General features: G+C 36.5%; 1 protein-coding gene across 1 annotated transcript in view; it reads left to right on the top strand.

Annotated features, from left to right (window-relative positions):
* The window catches only part of ANO5 (anoctamin 5), a 106,766-nt gene extending 85,876 nt beyond the window's left edge, over positions 1–20,890 (top strand). Inside the window, exons 13-20 of the mRNA XM_021685862.1 lie at positions 1,181–1,403; positions 3,773–3,942; positions 4,592–4,689; positions 11,673–11,803; positions 13,988–14,193; positions 16,329–16,507; positions 17,864–17,969; positions 20,669–20,890. Coding sequence (XP_021541537.1) covers positions 1,181–1,403; positions 3,773–3,942; positions 4,592–4,689; positions 11,673–11,803; positions 13,988–14,193; positions 16,329–16,507; positions 17,864–17,969; positions 20,669–20,890 — 1,335 coding nt within the window. The remainder of the gene's footprint in view (positions 1–1,180; positions 1,404–3,772; positions 3,943–4,591; positions 4,690–11,672; positions 11,804–13,987; positions 14,194–16,328; positions 16,508–17,863; positions 17,970–20,668) is intronic.
* Positions 20,891–22,136: the final 1,246 nt, after the last annotated feature.

Here is a 22,136-nt window from a genome sequence, read left to right as displayed (position 1 = left end):
TTGAAGAATTTAATTAGCGTGTCCCATTGTGAAGGAGTCAGGTTTTTCCATGCCTTTTAGTTAATAGATTCCTCCATCACCACAATTTATTTCCTGCCCTCCAACTTTCCATATGTGTGTCCTCTCACAGTTGGCCTTGAATTTTAAGGAAAAGAAGCAATGTTAACCCTCTGAGAGTTTAGCATGTTGAAGTATAAATAATTAGCAGCTGTTGACTAGAGTTTAACCTTACAGTTCATATTATCCCTAATATTTTATCTTTAACATTTCTAGTTAAAGGTATTGATTTTTCTCTTTTAAATGTGTGTTTTCTTAGATGATATAACAGTCACTGAGGAGAAGTGATAGAGTAAATAATACTCTATTAATAATAGAGCAATAACCAATTCAGGGCACTGCTTGAGAAATAATCTAGAGTGTGGTCCCAGAAAGATTATTCTATCTTTTATTTCTAGTACTCATTCCATTTGATTCAATCCCTCAACTTTCACAATCAGATTTTCCAGTCATTGAGGTTAATGCATCCCCAGATCTTTGGGTTTTTGCAATATGGGAAGTGTTTAAAATTTATATAGAATCTATACAAATATCTAAACTACCAGGCATATCAGAACACTAATGGCAACATTCTGAGGGGAAATGGAATAGAATCTCTAAATTTGTTCTTCTTGGGAAAGTACGTGGTCTTCACACTACTTGTTTAACTACAACCTAGGGCAGAGTTTGCATTGTGGAGGGGCCATGTGTATTTTAAGCTTTGTGGGCCACAAATAGTCTGCATGTAATCATCTTTGTTTTTTCGTATAACCTTTAAAAAAAGCAAAAAGCCATCTTTAACTCAAGAACCATAAAAGAGCCAGAAAGGCCACAGGCAGGATTTGGCCTTTGGGCTAGTTTTCCAACGCTTGATAGAGGACAATCCTAAAGGATGGGCAATGGCTACTTGTCTGTTTTAGACTCACCCAACCGCAACCATATGCCTTGTCTTCTCTCCAACCCTTTTGCCTTGCCAGTGTTCTTTTCCTGCCATCTGTGGTGAGAGAGACTGGCTTGGTCTGCTTCCCAAGTCAGAGCGGCTAACCTTAACATAATGAGATGAAGAGAGTCGTATGTCTCAGGTGTGTACGCATTGCAGAGATACAGAGACCAGGGTGATGGAGTCCTTGTTTCCCTTTTCCAGATGGCCCTTGTCATTGCGTGTATGGTAGCTGTGATTGTGTACCGCCTGTCAGTGTTTGCTACATTTGCTAGCTTCATGGAAAGTGAAGCATCCTTCAAGCATGTCAAAAGTTTCCTCACTCCCCAGATAACCACGTCACTCAGTGGATCCTGCTTGAATTTTATCGTCATCTTGATCTTGAATTTCTTTTATGAAAAGATATCTGCATGGATTACAAAAATGGGTAAGCTGGCTAGGTCATCTGTGTGACACTGAAAAAAATGTTCTACCAGCACTATATATCCATTTTGGGCCATCCCTCAGGGAGTTCATTTTTAAAGGCACATGCTAAGCAGTTTTGTTCTGTAGGTAGACACATAGGCTGGTAGTCAGATTCCCCTAATAGGCACATTTAGGTCCATTATGGTGGAAGCAAGAAAAAGAACTAAATGGAAGAATTAAGACTCTGTAGATCTTTCAGAGTATTCTTGTCTTAATCTTCCCTTGATTGGGCTAGTTGAATTTTAAGTAAAATCCTGACTTTTGTCAAGACACAGATAATTTTTATTTCATGTGTATGGTTTTGGAAGGTATTTGATTTTGAAAATCATTGCAGGAGAAACAAAACAATCAGCTCGTCCTGAGTAAATCTAAAATGTAGTACTTTTCTTTTCAGTTGCCATAGGTCTTAGACCCTGGATTATTTTCCTTCTCTAAATTAATTAATTTTGAGAGAGAGAGAGGAGCATGTGTGCATGCTGTGGTGGGGAGGGGCAGAGTGAGAGGGAGAGAGAATCTTAAGCATCCTGGGCATGGAGCCCGGGGAGGGGGCGGTGAGATCACAACCCTGATACCATGACCTGAGCCAGTCAAGTCAGACACTTAACTGAGCCCCACCCAGGTGCCCCTCTTTTCCTTTTAAATTATTAAAAGTTCTACAGGGGCGCCTGGGTGGCTCAGCCGTTAAGCGTCTGCCTTCGGCTCAGGTCATGATCCCAGGGTCCTGGGATCGAGCCCCGCATCGGGCTCCCTGCTCAGCGGGGAGCCTGCTTCTCCCTCTCCCACTCCCCCTGCTTGTGTTCCCTCTTTTTTTTTTGGTTCCCTCTTTTTTTTTTGTTCCCTCTTTTTTTTTTTTTTAAGATTTTATTTATTTATTTGACAGAGAGACAGTGAGAGAGAGGGAACACAAGCAGCGGGAGTGGGAGAGGGAGAAGCAGGCTCCCCGCTGAGCAGGGAGCCCGATGCGGGGCTCGATCCCAGGACCCTGGGATCATGACCTGAGCCGAAGGCAGACGCTTAACGGCTGAGCCACCCAGGCGCCCCTTGTGTTCCCTCTTTTGCTGTGTCTCTCTCTGTCAAATAAATAAATAAAATTTAAAAAATAAATAAATAAAAATAAAAGTTCTCCTATAGCCATGAGGGATAGTAAAGGTGTCACAGTTGAAGTGGGAGATTCAGTCAGGTAGAGGAGTGTGGAGCACAGTTGCTTCTGGTCTTGCCCCCAGCAAGTTGGAAGTGGTTTCAGAGACTCCCTCCAGGCCTCAGCTTCTCTTCTGCATACTCAGGTCCCCCCTCAAAATCAGTACACCATCGCTGTGCCCAACAGTAACCAGAAAGAGCACATTATCATTGAGCTTCAGAGTATGCACTAGGAAGCAACTTCCATTAAATGCTATTTTCAGATTTGTAGTTCTCGCTCAATTTTACTGCTTTTTTTTTTTTTTGGTTAATAAAAAAAAATTTAGCAGATAAGCACTTAAAAACAAAGCATCTAAAAAAATCAGAGATTTCGGTGAGACACTTGTCTACACATTAGAGATTTTGTAAGAATGCAGCTGAATTTCACTAAAATGGAGGAATTTTCTGTGTCTTTAGAATAATGTGTTACCATTTCAGTAGCATTGAAACTGTCACCAATTTCGCTAGATCAGCTCATGCTGTTCGGAGATCATCAGCTCAGAAAAACATGCTCCCTGACTCTTACATCTGCAGATGCTTCTCTCTGATGTGAAGGGAATCTAATATTTTTTATCTTTGGAATTCACTAAATGTTAGATCATGATCATGCATTTTAAATAAAAGAGAGAAAGTGTATTATTACTGCCACCAATTGTATGACATTCTTTTCAAAATTAATACAACCATTTAATTCATGAGAGAAAAACACAATTTAGTTTGGAAACCATCCTCTGCCCTTGAAGATGCCCTTTACTTTGTTTAAACCTGATTGACAGCAGACAAGAGAGAGAGATCTGATATGTTTACAGGATATCATGAAGTATACCAGGGTAAGCATAAGCCTCTCCAGTCTGATATGGGTTTGAATTCCATATTCTGACTGTGTGACTCCATGTGAAGTATTTTATCCATCTAAATATAATAATAACTGCTTCCTAGTCTTCTCCAGTGATTAGATTAATACAAAGTCTCTAATTGAAAGCCAAGCACAAATCTGTAGTTACTTAATATTGGTCTGTTAGGACAAGAGTGGGTCATATTTCAACAGGCTCTCAGAATAATATGACTAATAATATGACTTGTCCCAGACAATACAGAATTGAGGGAGAAACAGGAAGGTGCATAATTTAACTTTGGTGTTTTATTACTTAACAGAAATTCCTCGAACTTACCAGGAATATGAGAGCAGTCTTACCTTGAAAATGTTCCTGTTTCAGTTTGTGAATTTTTACTCGTCCTGCTTCTATGTAGCTTTCTTTAAAGGGAAGTTTGTGGGCTATCCTGGAAAATACACATATTTGTTTAATGTGTGGAGAAGTGAAGAGGTAAGAATTCTCTTGAGAGGCTTGTGGCTTCAGGAACTCAGTATTAGCTAAATACTCGTTGTGTGCCCAGCACTAACTCAGATTTTATCAAGATTTAAGAGAAGTCTAAGACACTGACTCTCTCCACAGAGAGTATTGGTCTTACAATCCTGTCGTCTGGTAGACTTTCCAGTTCCTTTGGGGCAAGCAGTTATTTTGTGCCTATTATTTAGGAATAAAATATGAGCTATGAAATGGGATAAGTGAGTTCTGTATTCCTGAAGGCGTCCTGCAAAGGATAAGCGATAGCGTTCCAGAAGTAGAGCAAGAAGGGCTCTACCATGGGTCATAGAGCTAGACCACATCAGTGGTTTCCATACCTGCCTTGCATCCAAATCACATGAAGAAAATAACAACTCCTAGCCTTGATCCTGATAGAAAGATTCAGGATTTTCTAACAATGAGACTCAGCAATCTGAATCTAATGCAGCTATCCTGTAACTGGTTAGTGATCCTGCTTGAAACTATTGAGCTGAATATCTCTTTATATCCCTCTAATATCCATTCCCATCAAAATCTTCAGATTCTAGTCTTCAGGTCTGAGATTTCTTTTGTTGGCAAAGTCCATCTTTCATCGTTCACTTTTCTTTTTTTTCTTGCTTCTGACTAGTGTGATCCTGGAGGCTGTCTAATAGAATTGACAACCCAGTTGACCATCATAATGACTGGGAAACAGATCTTCGGAAATGTCAAAGAAGCCATTTATCCGTATGTATGACTTACAAGTTTTTCTTGATTCAAGTAACCATGAGAGATTTCCTCTGGAAGAAGATGGAATTCTTTTATTATCATGGTATCAATGTTAGCAAATGGTTAACTCAACAAAAACTCACTTTTAATCAACAGTTAGGAATGCACTAATGTAAAATAGGCTTTTAGATATGGATTTTTATTGCTTGAGTGAAGTTGAGGAAAAGGTACTATCCCCCTCTCCTATGGAGATTCCATTGGGAAATCTAAATGTTTTATCCTCTGTACATTATTCTATATGTTACATATTACTTCTCAAGATTACTAAAAGTTGAACTCCGTAAAAATATTTTTGTGACATGGACACACTTAGGCACAAAAGTTGGTCATGAATTAAGTTTTGGTATATGAAGGGATTGCTTCCTATTCCAAAAGCATAGCAATAATGAATATGTGATGAAAAGAGAAAACCAAAATGACAGTTGATCTCAAATATAAGTTGAAAATTTCCAGGAATAAAAAGAGAAAGAATCATAAGCCTGTCATCTTGCAGGGCTCCTAGTTAGGAAATGACAGCATCAGGGTTTAGCACCTGTAGTACCAAGTGGACTCAAGTGCTCCACTTGAGACCAGGGCTTGGCCAGAGTAACTGTAGTGAAGGTAGGGATTAGGTTTATTCTCACCTCTTCATGAAAGAAGGTTGAAAACACCTTCCTCTTCTGCTGCCATCTCTCCCTACGGTTCAGGAGTTCTCCTGGGGTACTATTTCATGTGCTGACAAAGGAAGAACATGACATATCTTTGCAAACAGTGTGTGATAAACCATATCCCAGTTACCATAGAGAAATAACGCTAAGCTATTATCTTAAGTCCCAACTGTAGATGGAGAACCTGGAGGGCAGAATGGGGATAACTCCTAAACCAAACACAAGAGGGAGAATAAATATTCACAGAAAGGAGAAGAGACAGACACACAGGGAAGTAAAAGAAAAAAGAAGCAAGTAAAATTAAGCCTACGAAACAAAATTCCAAAACTTATGAGGACATGTCATGCTACAAAGTCTACTAGCAAAATCATATTTTAGAAAGTGAACTTACTCTAGCTAGAAGATTCTGGCAAAGCCTAAAAACATAAAAGGAGGAGGTGTCTGGGTGGCTCAGTCCTTAAGCGTCTGCCTTGCGGCTCAGGTCACGATCTCAGGGTCCTGGGATTGAGCCCTGCATCAGGCTCCTTGCTCAGCCAGGAGCCTGCTTCTCCCTCTTCCACTCCCCCTCCTTGTGTTCCCTCTCTCGCTGTGTCGCTCTCTGTCAAATAAATAAATAAAATCTTAAAAAAAAAAAACAAACCAAAAATATAAAAAGAGGTGATACTATCATTTAAAAGGGTCAGGAAATAATTTAAATAAAAACAGATATAAATGAAACAAGAACAAATTAATATGAAAAAGAACCAATTCTACATAAATGAAATATGGTACTTTAAATAAAGAGTACAGTAGATGACATTGATTGCAGATTGGACACAATTGAAGAATGAATTATTGACTTGGAAAATTGTACTGAGAAATTCCCTCATTGTACAATACAACAGAGTGTCAATGAGATTAAAAAAATTGAAGTGACAAGAAGCTATATTATATTAAAAGGCTTCCATATTAACTTACTAGTAGTTCCAGAAAAAGAGAATTGAGTAAATGGTGGAGGAAAAAATTCTTTCACCAGTTCTTTCTTACCAATTCTCTGAATAGGTAATTGCTGAAAATTTTCCAGAAATGAAGAAAAACATAAGTTTCAGAAATGAAAAAGAATTTGGAGTATGAAGTAAGATACATAAAATTAAACTCACACCCAGATACATTATGGTGTAACTCCAGAACATGAGAGCTAAACAATCCTAAAATCTTTCAGGAGAAAAAACAATATCATATACACTGTCCACAGATTTCTTACTCCTTGCATTAGATACAGAAGACAGAGTATTTTCAAGATTCTGAGTAAAATTAATGTGCACCTTAGATTTCTAAAACCAGTTTAACTAATGTATAAAGTGCGGGTGAAACAAAGACAACTTTTAGACATAAAAAACAAGAGTTTATGTTCATAGACCGTCACTGAAAGGTGTAGTTGAGCAAGAAAAGAATACAAAATGAAAGTTTGGGATGCAAGAAACATTGATCAGTACAGAGGTAGTTAGCACCAAAAAAATGAAATACTTTGATATCCATCTAAAAAATATATGGGATTTGTATGCTGAAAACTACAGATCCTGATGGGAAAAAATTTTTTTAATCTATATGAATGGAGAGAAATGTTGTGTTCATGTATTGGAAGACTCAAATTAGTAAAGATGCCAGTTAGCCCCCAAGTTGATATATAGATTTGTTATTCAAGTCATAATATCAGAAGAATTTCTTTCTGTGCATATAGACAAGCAGATTCTAGAATTTATATAGAAGATGAAGAGCTAAAATAAGCAAAACAATTCTGATAAAAAATAAAGTTGAAAAAATTGTACTACTCGATTTTAAGGCTTACTATAAAACTGTATTAATCAAGATGTTGGGATTGGTGAAAGGATACATATTTGTATTAATAGAACAGAGTAGGGATTGCAGAAATAAATCTACATAAATATGGCCATTTTATTTTTGACAAAGGTAAAAAGCAGCTCATTGAGGAAAGAACAGTCTTTTCAACAACTCGTGCTGGACCAGTCGGACCTCCATTTGCAAAATAGCAAAACTTGTTGTAAACCTTACACCTCATTTAAAAATTAACTGAAAATGGATCATGGATGATCAAACCATATTTAGGAAAGCAAGGAAGTACTTATTATAAAATTCAAGATAATGGTTACTATGTGGGGACTGAGGAGTTAGTAAGAAGTGCTCCTGGGGTTCCCGGGAGATTTTTCTTGCTTAAACTGGGTGATCCCCTTTTCTTTGTGATTCCAGTTCCATGTATGCCCATCTTTTTGATATTGTCTGAAAAATCTCAGGTGTTCTGTGCCGTTCCTCTTTGTCTTTCAGTTTGGATATAAAGCAGCATGTAAGTGTCATTTTAATGTACATTTGCTATAGTACTTCAAATTTTACAAATTTGGAAAGCACAAATGATATCTCACTTTGGTCTTATTTTGCATGTCCCTGATTAATAACACGAATGAGCAGTTTTAGCCACTGTGTTTCCTCTTCAATGAAACGCTTTTTGGTGTTGTTTAACCATTCTTCTACCAATTTATCCTTTTCTAATTGATTTGTAGGCATACTTTATAACTTCTGGTGACTGTTTTTGTTTGGGATTTGGTCATATGTGTTGTGTATATTTTATCCGAACATAAATTTTGTCTCTTTATTTTTCTCAACCCCAGCACTATTGACAATTTGGGCCAGATAATTCTTTGTTGTAGGGGGCTGTCCTCTGCATTGTAAGAGGTTTAGCCGCATCCTTGGACTCTATACAGGCTAGATGCCAGTAGCCCACCCTCTCCCCAGCTGTGACAACCAAAAATGTTTCTGACGTTGCTAATGTACCCTTGTGGGCTAAATCACTCTCTAGGGAACCTCTGGTATAGATGGATAAAAGAATATTCTTTTAATACAGTAGAATTTACCAATCTTTTCTTTTATGGGTTAGCATTTTTCAAGTCTTATTTATAAATCCTTCCCTACCCCAAGATCAAAAAGGTGTTCTCATATACTTCTAAATTTTTAACATTTTTACATTATTGTCTTTATCTTTTAAAGTTTGAATATACATGGAAAAGATTTTTGTGTTTGATAGGAAGTTCAAATTTAATTTCTTTCGCACATACACACAGATATGTAATTGTTGTGTTTACCATTTATCGAGAAGTTCCTCTTCTCCAGTCTTCATGATCTACAATACTACCTTATGCCATATAGCAAGTGCAAGGCTATACTAGGTTTCCATTCTGTTCCAGGATTTGTCTATCCTTGCACCAATACTACACTCTCTTAATTAATAACAGCTTTATAATAAGTCTTGATCTCTGGTGGGTCAAGTCTTACCAACTTATTCTTCATCTATAGAAATATATTGGCTATCTTTTGTCTTTTGTCTTTCTGTACAGATTTTAAAAACATCTTGTCAGACCCCACATGGAAAAGTATTTTGGTTTTTTGATTGAAATTACATTTCAGTTGTTTCAGTAAAATAACTGGCATTTTCATAATACCAAGTCTTCTTATTTCATGAATGTTTATTTTGGACTTTAATGACGTTAAATAAAGATTTAAACTTCTGCATATAGGTCTTATAGATCTTTTGTCAAATCCCATCTAAAGGTACTTTCAATTTTAGTTGCTATTGTAAATGTTATCTTTTTCAAAATTATGTTTTCTACTTGTGTTTTGTGGGTACGTAGGAATAAAATATGTAGATAAACTCCATTATTTTTTCTAATAATTCTTATCTAACTTCATTTGGGTTTTCTAAACAGGCAGTTCATTCACGTGACTGTTACTAATCTGAGTCAGAGATTTCTTCTCTTCATTTCCAATTCTTTTGCCTTTTTCTTTTTCATCTTGCTGTGCTAAAATCTCCTGTAGATTCTCTCTTCTCTTTTTTTTTTTGCAGAAAATTATTTATTAAATTGACCATGAATTCATAACACTTGCTCGGCATAGTGCTACTTTATTGACGTAAGATGACTTCTTTTTTTTATTTTAATTTATGTAGTTAACATACAGTGTTATATTCATTTCAGGTGTACAATATAGTCATTCCATAATTCAATATATTACCCAGTACTCATCAAGATAAGTGTACTCTTAATCCCCTTTACCTATTTCACCCTTTCCTTCACTCACCTCCTCTCCGGTAACCATTTGTTTGTTCTCCATAGTTAAGAGTCTGGTTTTTTTTTTTGTCCCTCTCTTTTTTTTTTTTTCCTTTGTTTTGTTTCTTAAATTCCCCATATGAGTAATATCCTATGGTACTTGTCTTTCTCTGACTTGTTTTGCTTAACATTATGCTCTCTAGATCTATCCACATTGTTGTAAATGTCAAGATTCCATTCTTTTTTATGGCTGAATAATATTCCATGGTGTGTGTGTATGCACACATATCACATCATTTTTTAAAAAATTTATTTATTTATTTTAGAGAGAAAGAGAGAAAACAAGCTGGGGGGGGTGGGGAGCAGAGAGAGAGAGAGGGAGAGAATCTCAAGCAGACTCCCCGCTGAGCATGGAGCTGATGAGGGGCTCAATCCCACAACCCTGAGATCATGACCTGAGCCAAAATCAAGAGTCGGACACTCAACCAACTGAACCACACAGGTGCCCCTACTACATCTTCTTCATCCATTCATTTATCTATCAGTGGACACTTCGGTTGCTTGCATAATTTGGCTACTGTAAATAATGCTGCAATAAACATAGGGGTGCATGTATCCCTTTGAATTGGTGTCTTTGTATTCTTTGGGAAAATACCCATTAGTGCAATTACTGGATCATAGGGTAGTTCCATGTTTACTTTTTGAGGAACCTCCATACTGTCTCCCACAGTGGCTGAACCAATTTGCATTCCCACCGACAGTGCAAGAGGGTTCCTTTTTCTCCACATCCTTGCCAACACTTACTATTTCTTGTCTTTTTTGATTTTAGCCATTCTGATGGGTGTGAGGAGATTACTCATTGTGGTTTTGATTTGCATTTCCCTGATGATGAGTGATGTTGAGCATTTTTTCATGTGTCTGTTGGCCATCTGTATGTCTTCTTTGGAGAAATGGCTGTTCATATTGATATTTTTATTTTTTTTATTTATTTTTTTTATTTTATTTATTTATTTTTTTAAAGATTTTATTTATTTATTTGAGACAGAGAGAATGAGATACAGAGAGCATGAGAGGGAGGAGGGTCAGAGGGAGAAGCAGACTCCCTGCCGAGCAGGGAGCCCGATGCGGGACTCGATCCCGGGACTCCAGGATCATGACCTGAGCCGAAGGCAGTCGCTTAACCAACTGAGCCACCCAGGCACCCCATATTGATATTTTTAAAGTGGAATATTTGTTTTTTGGGTGTTGAGGTGTATCAGTTCATTATATATTTGGATACTAATCCTTTATTGGATATGTCATTTGCAAATATCTTCTATTTAGTACGTTGTCTTTTATAGTTTGTTGCTTGTTTTCTTTGCTGTGTCCAATAGATTCTTGACTAAGATCATGCACAGTCTTATTTTGTTATTGATCCTAAAAAGAATGCTTCTAACTTTTCCCTGTTCAGAATGATGTTTGCCCCAGGATTTTTGTAGATGTTTTTGATCAGATTGAGGTAATTTCCTTCTTTTCCTGCTTTTCTGTCATAAATAGGTTTTAATAGGTGCTTGAAATGTATCAAATACATTTTTCTGCATTAGTCAACATAATTTTATGTTTTTCTCCTTAAATCTGTTAGTGTCATTTATTACATTGATTGCTTTTCTAATAAAAAAAAAAGCCCTTCTGTTCCTTAAAGTAATCCAACATTACCGTGATACAGTATTTTTCAAATAGTATGGAATTTAGTTAGGCAATATTTTGTTTAGGATTATTGCATTTATTTTCATGTGTTTGATAGGTCTCTGTGTTTCCTTTGTCATATATTTTCCCTTGTAACCAGTTTCTCATTTCCTTGAGCATCCTCATGACAACATAAAGGTTAGTAAATTAAATAGAAAAAAAAAAATGGTCCTCTGGTGACCTTCTCTTCCACATGCTTTTTAACAGAACTGTCTCTGAGTAAATATATTCCTATGGGGAGAGTCGGGGTTGTCTTATTTTCTTAATATGTCAATAAAAAACTTTGACCTCAGCATGTGTTGTAAAAAGAACACTAGATTCTTATTTCGACGTTAGCTGTAGTTATACTCTCTTTGTTCTGTGATCTTAAGTTACTTAACCTCTCTTACCACCAATTTCTAGATTTAACAACCTGGTTTTCTGACCCCTTTCTTTTAAATTCTAATCATGTATTTACGTTTATCACTTCCAACAGTATGGTTCTGAATTGGTGGAGACGTCGAAAAGCTCGGACCAACTCTGAAAAGCTGTACAGTCGATGGGAGCAGGATCATGACCTTGAAACTTTTGGATCTCTTGGGCTATTCTACGAGTATTTAGAAACAGGTAATTTTTAACCACTTTCTTGAAACATAGGGTCAGGCTGAGTAAAGTGAGTTTTTTTTAGCTCTTAATATTTCTTCCTGCCTTGCACCTAGTAGGTGTCCAATAAACCGTTGAATGGTGGATGAAAAGACAGGTGGTTGGATATATTCCTTACTAGATAGAATGAAAAATGAAGTTTAGTTTCAAAACGGCAATGTTAGAGATGTATTTCCTATTACTGAATGTTAAGATTGTTGAACCAATAAAGTAAGGATCACTTTTTAACTCCTGTCTCAAATTAGCTTGCATAGCTATCCTGTTTGCCTCACTGACAGCCCAGAGAGAGAATAAGTTGAAAGACATGTCCAGAGTCTGACATACATTTAGTGTAAGTCCTTTATTTCAGGCTGAAAAGAAGCAGGCTAAAAACAGTTGTGTAGGGGAAGTTCACGTTGAACACAAGAAATGCATAAAAAATGCTAAGGATTGAACAGAGAAGAGATTCTGAGGTGAAATATTAGGAGGGATGATGATGGAGACTGCTTATAAAGTCTACTTAAATGTTTCCTCTCAAGTTACTTCTCTGCTTCTCTGGTAGAATTAAGGAGGACATTTTGCTTTACTTACTCTTAAGGCCCATAAAAGTATGGTGGAATGAAAAAGTGACCTGAAATTGCTACTGATTCTCCACTGTGATACATATACATGATACCTGGATTGAAATAGATGAATTTAGGACAAATCAAGAGAAGTCTGTTTCATATAGCTGGTTGTAAAATTGGGCAGTCCTTGCTTTATAGGGTGATAAGGCTGTAATTTTTAATTAATTGTGTAAGTATCAAATGCATTTGTACATAAATGCATTAGGGATTATCGCTGAAATTAAAAAATGAAATCAAGGTTTCATAAGAAAATTAACTACCATTTATTGAGGCACAGCTGAGTTAGTTTATTCTGGATGTTTTATGTACATTATCGCTAATCTTGAAACATTCCACAGAGTACTCATTATTCACTGCATTTTGTTTTTAGAGGATACTGAAATTTGGATGGGTCAATTTATGCCATGTGCCACAAAGATTTTTAAGTAAAATGTGGGATTTGAACCCAGAAAATTTGAGTTGTTTCTACATAATGCTTCCTCTGAATTTTCTGTCTTTTAGTTCAGTAGAGGTGTTCAGTTGGGTTAGTAAATGTCAAGGCTAATTCTTTTGAGAAACTCCTGTGAGAAAAGTTGAAATCCAGAAACACTTGAGATTCATCTAAAAATAGAGGACTAGTAGATGAGTCTTTCTTTCTCCCTTCAGTGGAAAGGCATTCCCATATCTATTATATGGTTTCCACTCATGTGGGAAGCCCAGACTGCCAGTTGAATGCATTCTTGTACCTCAGTCATTGTTGGACACAAAAGAACAAAAATGGGAAAAGAAGCTAACTTACATAGGTGTTAAGTCTTAGTGAGGAAAGAGAATAAAATTTATTTAGGAAGATGTCAAGATAGGATAGAGGATCAGGACCTTAACAAACACCTCACTGCAAAAAATTGTGTATTTCCTTGGCCCACATATAATTTATATATGTTGTAATGCTTTAGATGACTCATTTTCTGATTTATTCTCAAATATCTTCCTTTGCACTGCCTTTTCAATTGTTAGCATCTTCCAACCATAAACAGTATAGTTTGTACACTGTTGTAGTTGGATATGTTTATATACCCAACACATGCTGGCTCTTGGAAGCATACAAATGAATCAGTCATTATCCCTGATCTCATAGATTTAGCAAGATAGAAAAACTTGATTATGCCACTAATGTGTCACTACCAGTGTTAAGACTAGACCAGCATAGACCTAAACATAGCCCCTAATAAAAGGGTATGTTTTAAGAAGAATAAAGAGAATCTCTTATCTAACAAGAAGAGATGCTTTCTTCATCTCTGACATCTTCCTCATCTGACAAGCAGATGTCAAAAGAAACAGCAAGGGCAGAACTGTGCTGTACATGCCCAGTTTCTCCTTTCTATTCTAGCCAGTAACTAAGTCACTATGCTTCCAGTGGGGAAGAGGTGGGCAAATGGAAAGAGGCCTGGAGTGTTTTGCTGGTGTAGATCCCTCCAAAATGAGGACATTGCAGGATTTGGGCAAAGTTTTCCTCCTTTTCTCCTTCACAATAACGAGTTCACTAATTTTTCTTTTTTCCCTACAGTTATCCAGTTTGGATTTGTTACATTATTTGTGGCCTCTTTTCCTCTGGCTCCTCTTCTTGCTCTCTTGAATAATATTATAGAGATCCGAGTGGATGCCTGGAAACTTACAACTCAGTACAGGAGACCCGTTGCTGCTAAAGCTCACTGCATAGGTGTTTGGCAAGACATTCTTTACGGAATGGCTGTCCTTTCTGTTGCAACTAATGTAAGTGGACCAATTTTGCTTGGGTGGCTTTGTATTTTATTTTGTTTTCTGGGGGATGGGAAGCCATGAATGATGCTTAACTCAGTCTTTTTCTGTGTTGACTTCATCATGGTGACAGTCCATAACGATAAATCATCCCTACACTTTATTTTTTTTTTTAGAGAGAGAGAGAGAGAGCATGTGGGTGAATGGGGATCGGAGGGAGGAGCAGAGGGCGAGGGAAAGAGAATCTTAAGCAGGTTGCATGCCCAGCACAGAGCCCAACACCAGGCTCGATCTCACAACCCTGAGATCGTGACCTGAGTCGAAATCAAGAATCAGATGCTTAACCAACTGAGCCACCCAGGTGCCCCCCATCCTTACACTTTTATGCACTAAACAACATAGAGAAATTCAGGACATGCAAACTCTTAGAAATACAAGGAAAATTGTAAAACCACTCTCCTTGAAATACCATGATAGAGTTTCATAGCACATGACAAAGTAGACAGAAAATATGTAATGCTATATAAAAGATTTGACTAACACAGTTAAAGCTTGATTACACATGATGTTGTATACTACAAATAGAGAATATACAACATTTACATGTTATGTTTATGGAGCACTTATTAAAAAAAAGATAATAAAGCTAAATTCCCCAAAAGCAGAAATTTTTACAATATATATTTATATACAATAATGGTGTAAAAATTGAAGTTGGTAATAAAGATAATTTTAAAAAAATCTAACCACCTAACATTCACACTTCTAAGTAAGCTTTATTGTGTAAAGAGGAAGCAAAATTGAAATTATAAAGAGTACTTAATTAAAATGAAAACCTATAGGAATTAGCTAAAACCACAGTTACAGAAAAATTCATAGCAATAAATGCTGTTATTATTAAAAAAGAAGACTTGAAAGCATGAGCTGAGCATGAGTTCAGAAACTTAAGGAAAAATATAAAACTAATCAACAGGAAGTAGTAAGAAATAATTAATACAGATATAATAAAAAATAGTCAAATTGGAAAACAAATAAAAAGCAGTATAATTCCTAAGTGAATCAAGAGTTGGTTCATTGAAAATACATATAAAATAAACAGAACTCTGAAAATCTCCAGCAAGAAAAAAAGATTTACAAGATACAGGTGAGAAAATTATGAGACTGTTATATGTTCCTTTGTTCCAATAAATTTTAAAATCTATTTGAAATTGTCACCTTTTTAGAAAATAAAAACTGCCAAAGTTTATTCAGTAACTGATAGAAAACCTGATTGGACCAGTAGCTATCAAAGTAATATTAAAAGTTTTTAAAAAAACTACCACTAAGGGGCGCCTGGGTGGCTCAGTCGGTTAAGTGTCTGCCTTCGGCGCAGGTCATGATCCCACGGTCCTGGGATCCAGCCCCATGCGCATTGGGCTCCCTGCTCAGCGGGGAGCCTGCTTCTCCCTCTACCCCCTGCTCATGCTCTCTCCCGCTGTCTCTCTCTCTCTCAAATAAATAAATAAAATCTTTACAAAAACAAAACAAAACAACCTACCACTAAAAATGTAGAAGGCAGAGCCAGATGGTTTTAAATGGACTTACCTAACCTAAAAGAAACATGGTATTTATACCATTCCAGAGCTTAGGGAAGGATGGGAAAAGACCATTCCTATAGAATCAAATATTGAAATTAATTGCACTGAACTGTGGGAAATTAACCATCACATTGTCTTCTCTCTTCCCATCGCCTCCCCACCAATCCCCTACCAGTGTGAGGGCATGTACGTGCACGCACAGACACATATACACACACCGTCCTAGCTAATGAAGTTGGTTCAGGCAAATGAATTTGGTTAAGGACAGTAGAAATGTACTTTGAAACAGATGTAAAAAATAACAAGGCACGGTGGAAAAAGCATGATTTTTGGAGCTAGATACATTTAGGTTCAGTTTTCAACTTGGCCGCTCTCTAGCTGGGAAACCTTGGAGTACTAGATCCTACACCTGAAAAGGACTATTTCATGTTGTAGACCAAAGACTCCTATATTAACGTAATTTGTAATAGCATTTCAATCGTTTGCATCCATATGGAACGGAGAGGTATGTAAATCAGACGTTTTAAAACCTAGATCGTTAGCTCAAGATTCCCCTCTTGCTTTTTCTTTCAGGCTTTTATTGTTGCATTTACATCGGACATCATTCCCCGTTTAGTTTACTACTATGCCTACTCAACAGATGCCACTGAGCCCATGAGAGGATATGTCAACGACAGCCTGTCAACATTCCTCATAGCTGATTTTCCAAACCACACGGCACCTTCGGAAAAACGAGACTTCATCACTTGCAGGTTTCCTCTTGATTTCTTAGCTTTCAGTTTTGCTTTTTAAAATGTATTTTTTAAGCTCTCCATTTCCTCCATGGCTTGAGATGCAAAGGATTTACTTAGGGCAAGTGCATCAGTTTTAGACTTCACTCTTCATATGAATCTGATTTGGAAAAGTAGAATGTCCAAAAGTAAAAGAATATTATGGATAAAAATAATATCAACTTTGAATTGTTTCTTATTTTCTAAATTTATTGGAGAGATTTCACACCAACAAATGCCCCTTGGTCCCAAGATATAATATCTATTAGATCATACAGCATGATCATATTATATCTGCATTTAACCTACTTGAATTTAACTATATGTTCTTAAAAAGAGATAGACTGAGAAAAGGAGAAATAATATGATAAAATTACCATCCATCCCATGTAAAGGGTTTCTTCCATACAGGGAGCATGAAATTAGATTTGTGAACCTGTTTCCATACTGAGGGTCTCATGTACTGTGAGGGTCTTTTTACTCTATGATTTAAAGATTGTATATAATAAATACATATGACATAAAGATTTTATATATAGTACATAAAGATTATATATATATATAATACATATCTAGTACATCAAGACCACTTAACTTAAACCTTAAGCAAACTACTTCATCTGGGAAACAGCAAGAGACAGCAAAATGTTGGTAGACACACAGGTAGACCAAACCATTGTTAGATTTTAGATTTGCATATAGGGGAATCATAATATGGTGTTTAGGAGCATGGACATGTGTCCATTTTCTTGATTTCATCACTTCCTAGTTGGACTAAATCTTTGAATAATATCAATGTCTAGCAACTTTGTAGAAAACAGTGAGCTTACAAAGTTGAGCACTAAGAAAATCCAGAAGAATAGTAAGAAAAATAAAAACAGTGCAGTGTCAGGTAAGCCAAAAGAAAATAGAGTTTTAAAAAAATAAAAACAGTCAACAGTGTCAAGTCCTATTCTCAAAAGATCACAAAAGATGAGGATTAGCATGTTTCTTCAGTTTAATGACAGGAGACAATGTGTGTCAGTGGAGTGGTGGATAGAACTACGTGTGTTAAAGAGTAGGAAGAGAGTGAATGGAGACAGAATCATTTTGCTGACTCTTTTGAGAAATTTGAAGGGCAGGAGAGAAGTTTCATTTGTGTCTCCTGCTACACCAAACTATATTTAAGTAACATGTAGCCATGATTTTTATCTGTGCAAAAATGAAATGTATCATAATAGCAGTTAACTTCCTATGACTTTACTTTTGTAGTCAATTAAAAGTGTCTCTTAAGAGAAATAATGCTAGGTCTCTATTTGAAGCTATAGCTAATTTTTTTTATTTACCTCTGTTTTTCAGGTACAGAGATTACAGATACCCTCCTGATCATGATCAGAAATATTTTCATAATATGCAGTACTGGCATGTCCTCGCTGCCAAGATGACCTTCATCATCGTTATGGAAGTAAGCCTCTCGTAATTTGCATTCCAGTTAGTCTGTCCTCTCCCTTCAGATTTTAAAGGTATCTGCTCAGCAGAAAATTAGTATTATCTCAGTAAATTGTTTTGAAGGAAGTATTCGTTGTCCTGAAGAGCAACTTAGGGATATTTTCAGTACAATGGGTTGTTGCCTATTATTCACCTACTATTGTTGAAGATATCAAGGTGACATAAAGAAAGAAAAAATAGGGCCTCTTCCCTCGAGGTCAGGAAAAGGACAGAGAATGCACGGATTTTACTGAATAGCTAATACATACTGACTGGTTCCAGACACTGTGATAATAACCTTGTAAGTTAGACTTTATTATTCACTCTTGAAAAATGAATCTGAGACTCAGCAGAATTGGCAGTGGGTTTAAAGATAATCAGCTAATATTGGAGCTCGGTTTCAATGCCAGATGTATCCACTCCCAAGCATCTGCTCTGTCCACTATATTATGTTACCCCTTTGTGGAATATCTAATCTTATTATGGATATAGGGCATGCATTAAAAGAGAACAAATACACACGGGGGATGTGGGTAAGTTTCATAGTGATGTTCTATATCAGAGGACATGAGGACCAATAAAGGAGACAGAAATAAAGGTAAGGCACTTTTTTCACTCTGCCATGAAGTTCAGTAGTAGTCAAGTCAAATCAAGCACACACAAACTCTACATGATGAAAAAGAGAGCAGTCTTATGTATATCCCTCCCCATATTTTTCTTTCTCTCTCTCTCTGTTCTTTATGACTTTATCACTCTTTCATTCCCATATTTTCCATCATAAGTTTAGATCACCTTTCAGTCTGGTCAATTGCACCAGGGATTTTTTGATTTTTGTTTATTTATTATTCTATTAATATTTTTAATTATGCCAGGCTCTGACTCACTATCATCCTGGGACTTTTCTTCACCTTCTCTTGTATTGAAAACTGTATTTTCTGTGGTCTGTGTTTCTCCCATTCTTGGTTTACTTGCTTATTTTGATGAAGTACATTTTTCATAATTTTCTGAGGAAAATTATGGGTGGTCATTTGTAGAGACCTTGAATATTGAACATTTCTTTTCTTTCCTCAGAGATGATTAAATGGTATAGAATTCAAGATTGAAGGTCATTTTCCCTGAAAAATTTTCAACCAACTTTATTTAGGTATTCCTGACATTTCTGAAGACATTGCTCTATTTTCTGTCAGCTTCAATGTTGTTATAAAATGCAATACTATTCCAATTCCCCAGTCTTTGTTTATGATCTTTTTATAAATCAGTAGGCTTTAAGGATTCTCTCACTAGTCCTTCTTTTATGAAACATCACAAGACAGTTTCTTGTTATTGGGTAGTACTCATTTTTCTGGACACTCGCTGAGCCCTATGGATCTGAAATGTACTTACCCTTCAAGTCGAGAAAATTTGTTTGTACATATTATTTTTTTAATTACTTCCTTCTTTTCTCTATTCTGTCTTTCTGGAAGTTCTATTACTCAGGTGTTATACTTCCTATTTTGAAATTGTAATTATTTTCTCTCCTATGAATAGATGAACTCATGTTTTTGTCTTTTTATTCTGCTGTTCTTTTGCTCCTTCATTATCTCTGTTTCCTCTTAGTTTCTGTTTGTCCGTTTCAATCTTTTTCTTTTGCATTAGAGACTTTCTTACGTATTTGCCGATTCTTGGCAATCTGCTCATACTTAAGAGTGAATAAATGAAAGCTGATTATACGCTTTGTGTGCATAGAGGAGGAATGTCACTTGGCAGGTTTCACTGTAGGGTGATGAGGTAGTGAGGGGACCTTTTTATTTGAAACCTACAAAATTTGGTATCTGCAGTTCTAATTTCACAGACTACTTACTTTTCCCAGAGAAAAGTCCTCCGAACTCCTTTCTGTTGAGCTCTTTTATGGCTGCCTGTGTTCTGAGAGCTGAACAAGACAAAGAAGACTAAGGATCTTAGGATTCACTGAATTTCACTTAGTGGCCCTATTTTCAGTATGGCGCCACTCCTCCACCCTCCACTATCTCTGGTGCTCCTGAGTTCACAGCTTCCTGTTTTGATTTCTGCACAGAGTAAATTACTCATTTGCTGCCAGGTTGGAGAGAAGTAGTACCTGGATGACGATGGGAGAGAGGTCCTGAAGATTCCAACTTTTCCTTATACCAAATGTTGGCTAATCCTCTGGTTTTCAACTCCACCCACATGTATGCTTTCAAAGTCCTTAGGACCAACTTTCCTGAGCTTTATTGAAGATCTAAACAAAGTTGGCTTTTGATTTGCTGGGATTTACCACCATCATGTCACCAATTGCAAGTTTAAGTGTCAGCTTTCTTTACTCTCAAGTCTGTTGTCACTGTTCCCTCTTTTTTTTTTTTTTTTGTCTTTGTGAGTTACACCATTTTTTAGAATTCCCTTACAAATATTTTATTAGGTTCTCAGGAGTGAGCACAGATAAAGAGAATATTTAATAACCATGATCAACTGGAATTTCTGTAATTATACATTTTAGTATATATTTATTTGTTTAATGTTTGTCTTTCTGGGAAAGTTCCAGGACAGGAACCATATCTTTTTGCTTTTCCTCGTGCCTTCTCTGTTGAGCACGATCTATTGAATGAATGATTTGTAAGAACTTCCCGCTGAACATTTGACAATTCTAACAGTGTCCTTGATTTTCTCTTATGTGTCCTCCAGCATGTTGTGTTTTTAGTTAAATTTTTGTTGGCCTGGATGATCCCTGATGTTCCAAAAGATGTTCTGGACAGAATCAAGCGAGAAAAGTTAATGACTATCAAGATTCTCCATGACTTTGAGCTTAACAAATTAAAAGAGAACTTGAGAATTAATTCTAGTGAACTTGCCAAACAAGTCTTGATTCAGGAAAACAAAGCACAACTGGCTAAATCAGCAGTCTAATCAACATACTGAGCAAGCAACTGGTTGCCTGTCTGGCTTCACGATTTTCCCTGGGTTTTGGGCTAGAGGCCAAAAGGCATGTGTCAATTTCACCCCACCTCCTCTTCCTTCTTTTTTAATTCAAAGTTTTTGTACACTTCTACAGAGGCCACCTTTGTGAGATTGGAAGAATACCACTTGTCTGCTTCATTGGCTGAGCTCTCCCCAGATATTGTTTTCTGGAGTTCTAGAAATGATTGTTAAAAGGGCATGTTGAATCAGAATATTGGAAAATCATGGAATGTTGCAGTTTAGAATTAAACACTGGACTTGGGCTGCCGCATCACATTCCAGTGCATCTGCACATTTTCATGGTCTTCTATTGGGTTGTTTTATAACTCCTTCCCATCAAGAAAAATGTTGGGACAAAAAGAAAGGAAGTGAAGAGGCCCCCTGAGCCATGTATATCCTGCCATCGCAGACTATGTGAATGAAAAACCAAAATCAGATGATTTAAGAAAACTCACATATTAAAAATGTTGGGTAGATATCATGGCATGGGTTTGTTCCTGAAATCATCCTGAGTAAGTTAAGTTAAACTTCCATCAGAATCCCAGATTCCCCTTCCAGGTCAATGCAGAATTGATTTTTCAAGAGACTGAACATTTGGGTTTCAACAAAAGACTAACAACTCTGTTCTTTAAAGACAACATTTTGGTAACAGTAGTTTCAAGGCTGGATTGTCTTATCTGGAAAACAGCATTAAGAAGTTGTTAAGTTGCTTCAGTTCTTCAAGTAAATGGAGGAGATTGTAGAGAAGTAAATGTGTCTTCTTAGTAGTTAACAAATGCAAGACAATGAATATTGATTAATTCATTGACCTTAATCTGAAAAAATTGTTGAATTATTTTTAAAAATCATTTTTCTTCTATAATGCGTATTTTGCATCATGAAGCCTGTTTGAGTATTAGCTCTTTGTATAAGTTAGGTACAAGTTGTTTATGAAATTTGATCTCTCTGTTTAAAGCAATCTTGAATCTTTTAATGAGTTTACACTGTTTTCTATTGATGCATCATTTCATACAAGCTCAGTGCCTTCTCCCTATGCCTTTGACACACAAGAAGTGGTTGTGCTGTTCATCTGACGTGATGTGACATCTCAAATATTAGCTTGTTTTAGAGAAATTGTCAATTTAACATCAGTCACAGAGTTTAACACCAAAAGTAGATCAACCAAGTAAGAAGGGGGTGATGGATTTGATAGCTA

Source organism: Neomonachus schauinslandi, chromosome 11, assembly GCF_002201575.2.
Source record: "Neomonachus schauinslandi chromosome 11, ASM220157v2, whole genome shotgun sequence".
In the NCBI taxonomy this organism is placed as follows: domain Eukaryota; kingdom Metazoa; phylum Chordata; class Mammalia; order Carnivora; family Phocidae; genus Neomonachus; species Neomonachus schauinslandi.
Note: the sequence above shows the minus strand (reverse complement) of the source record. Positions and strands in the feature narration are given on the sequence as shown.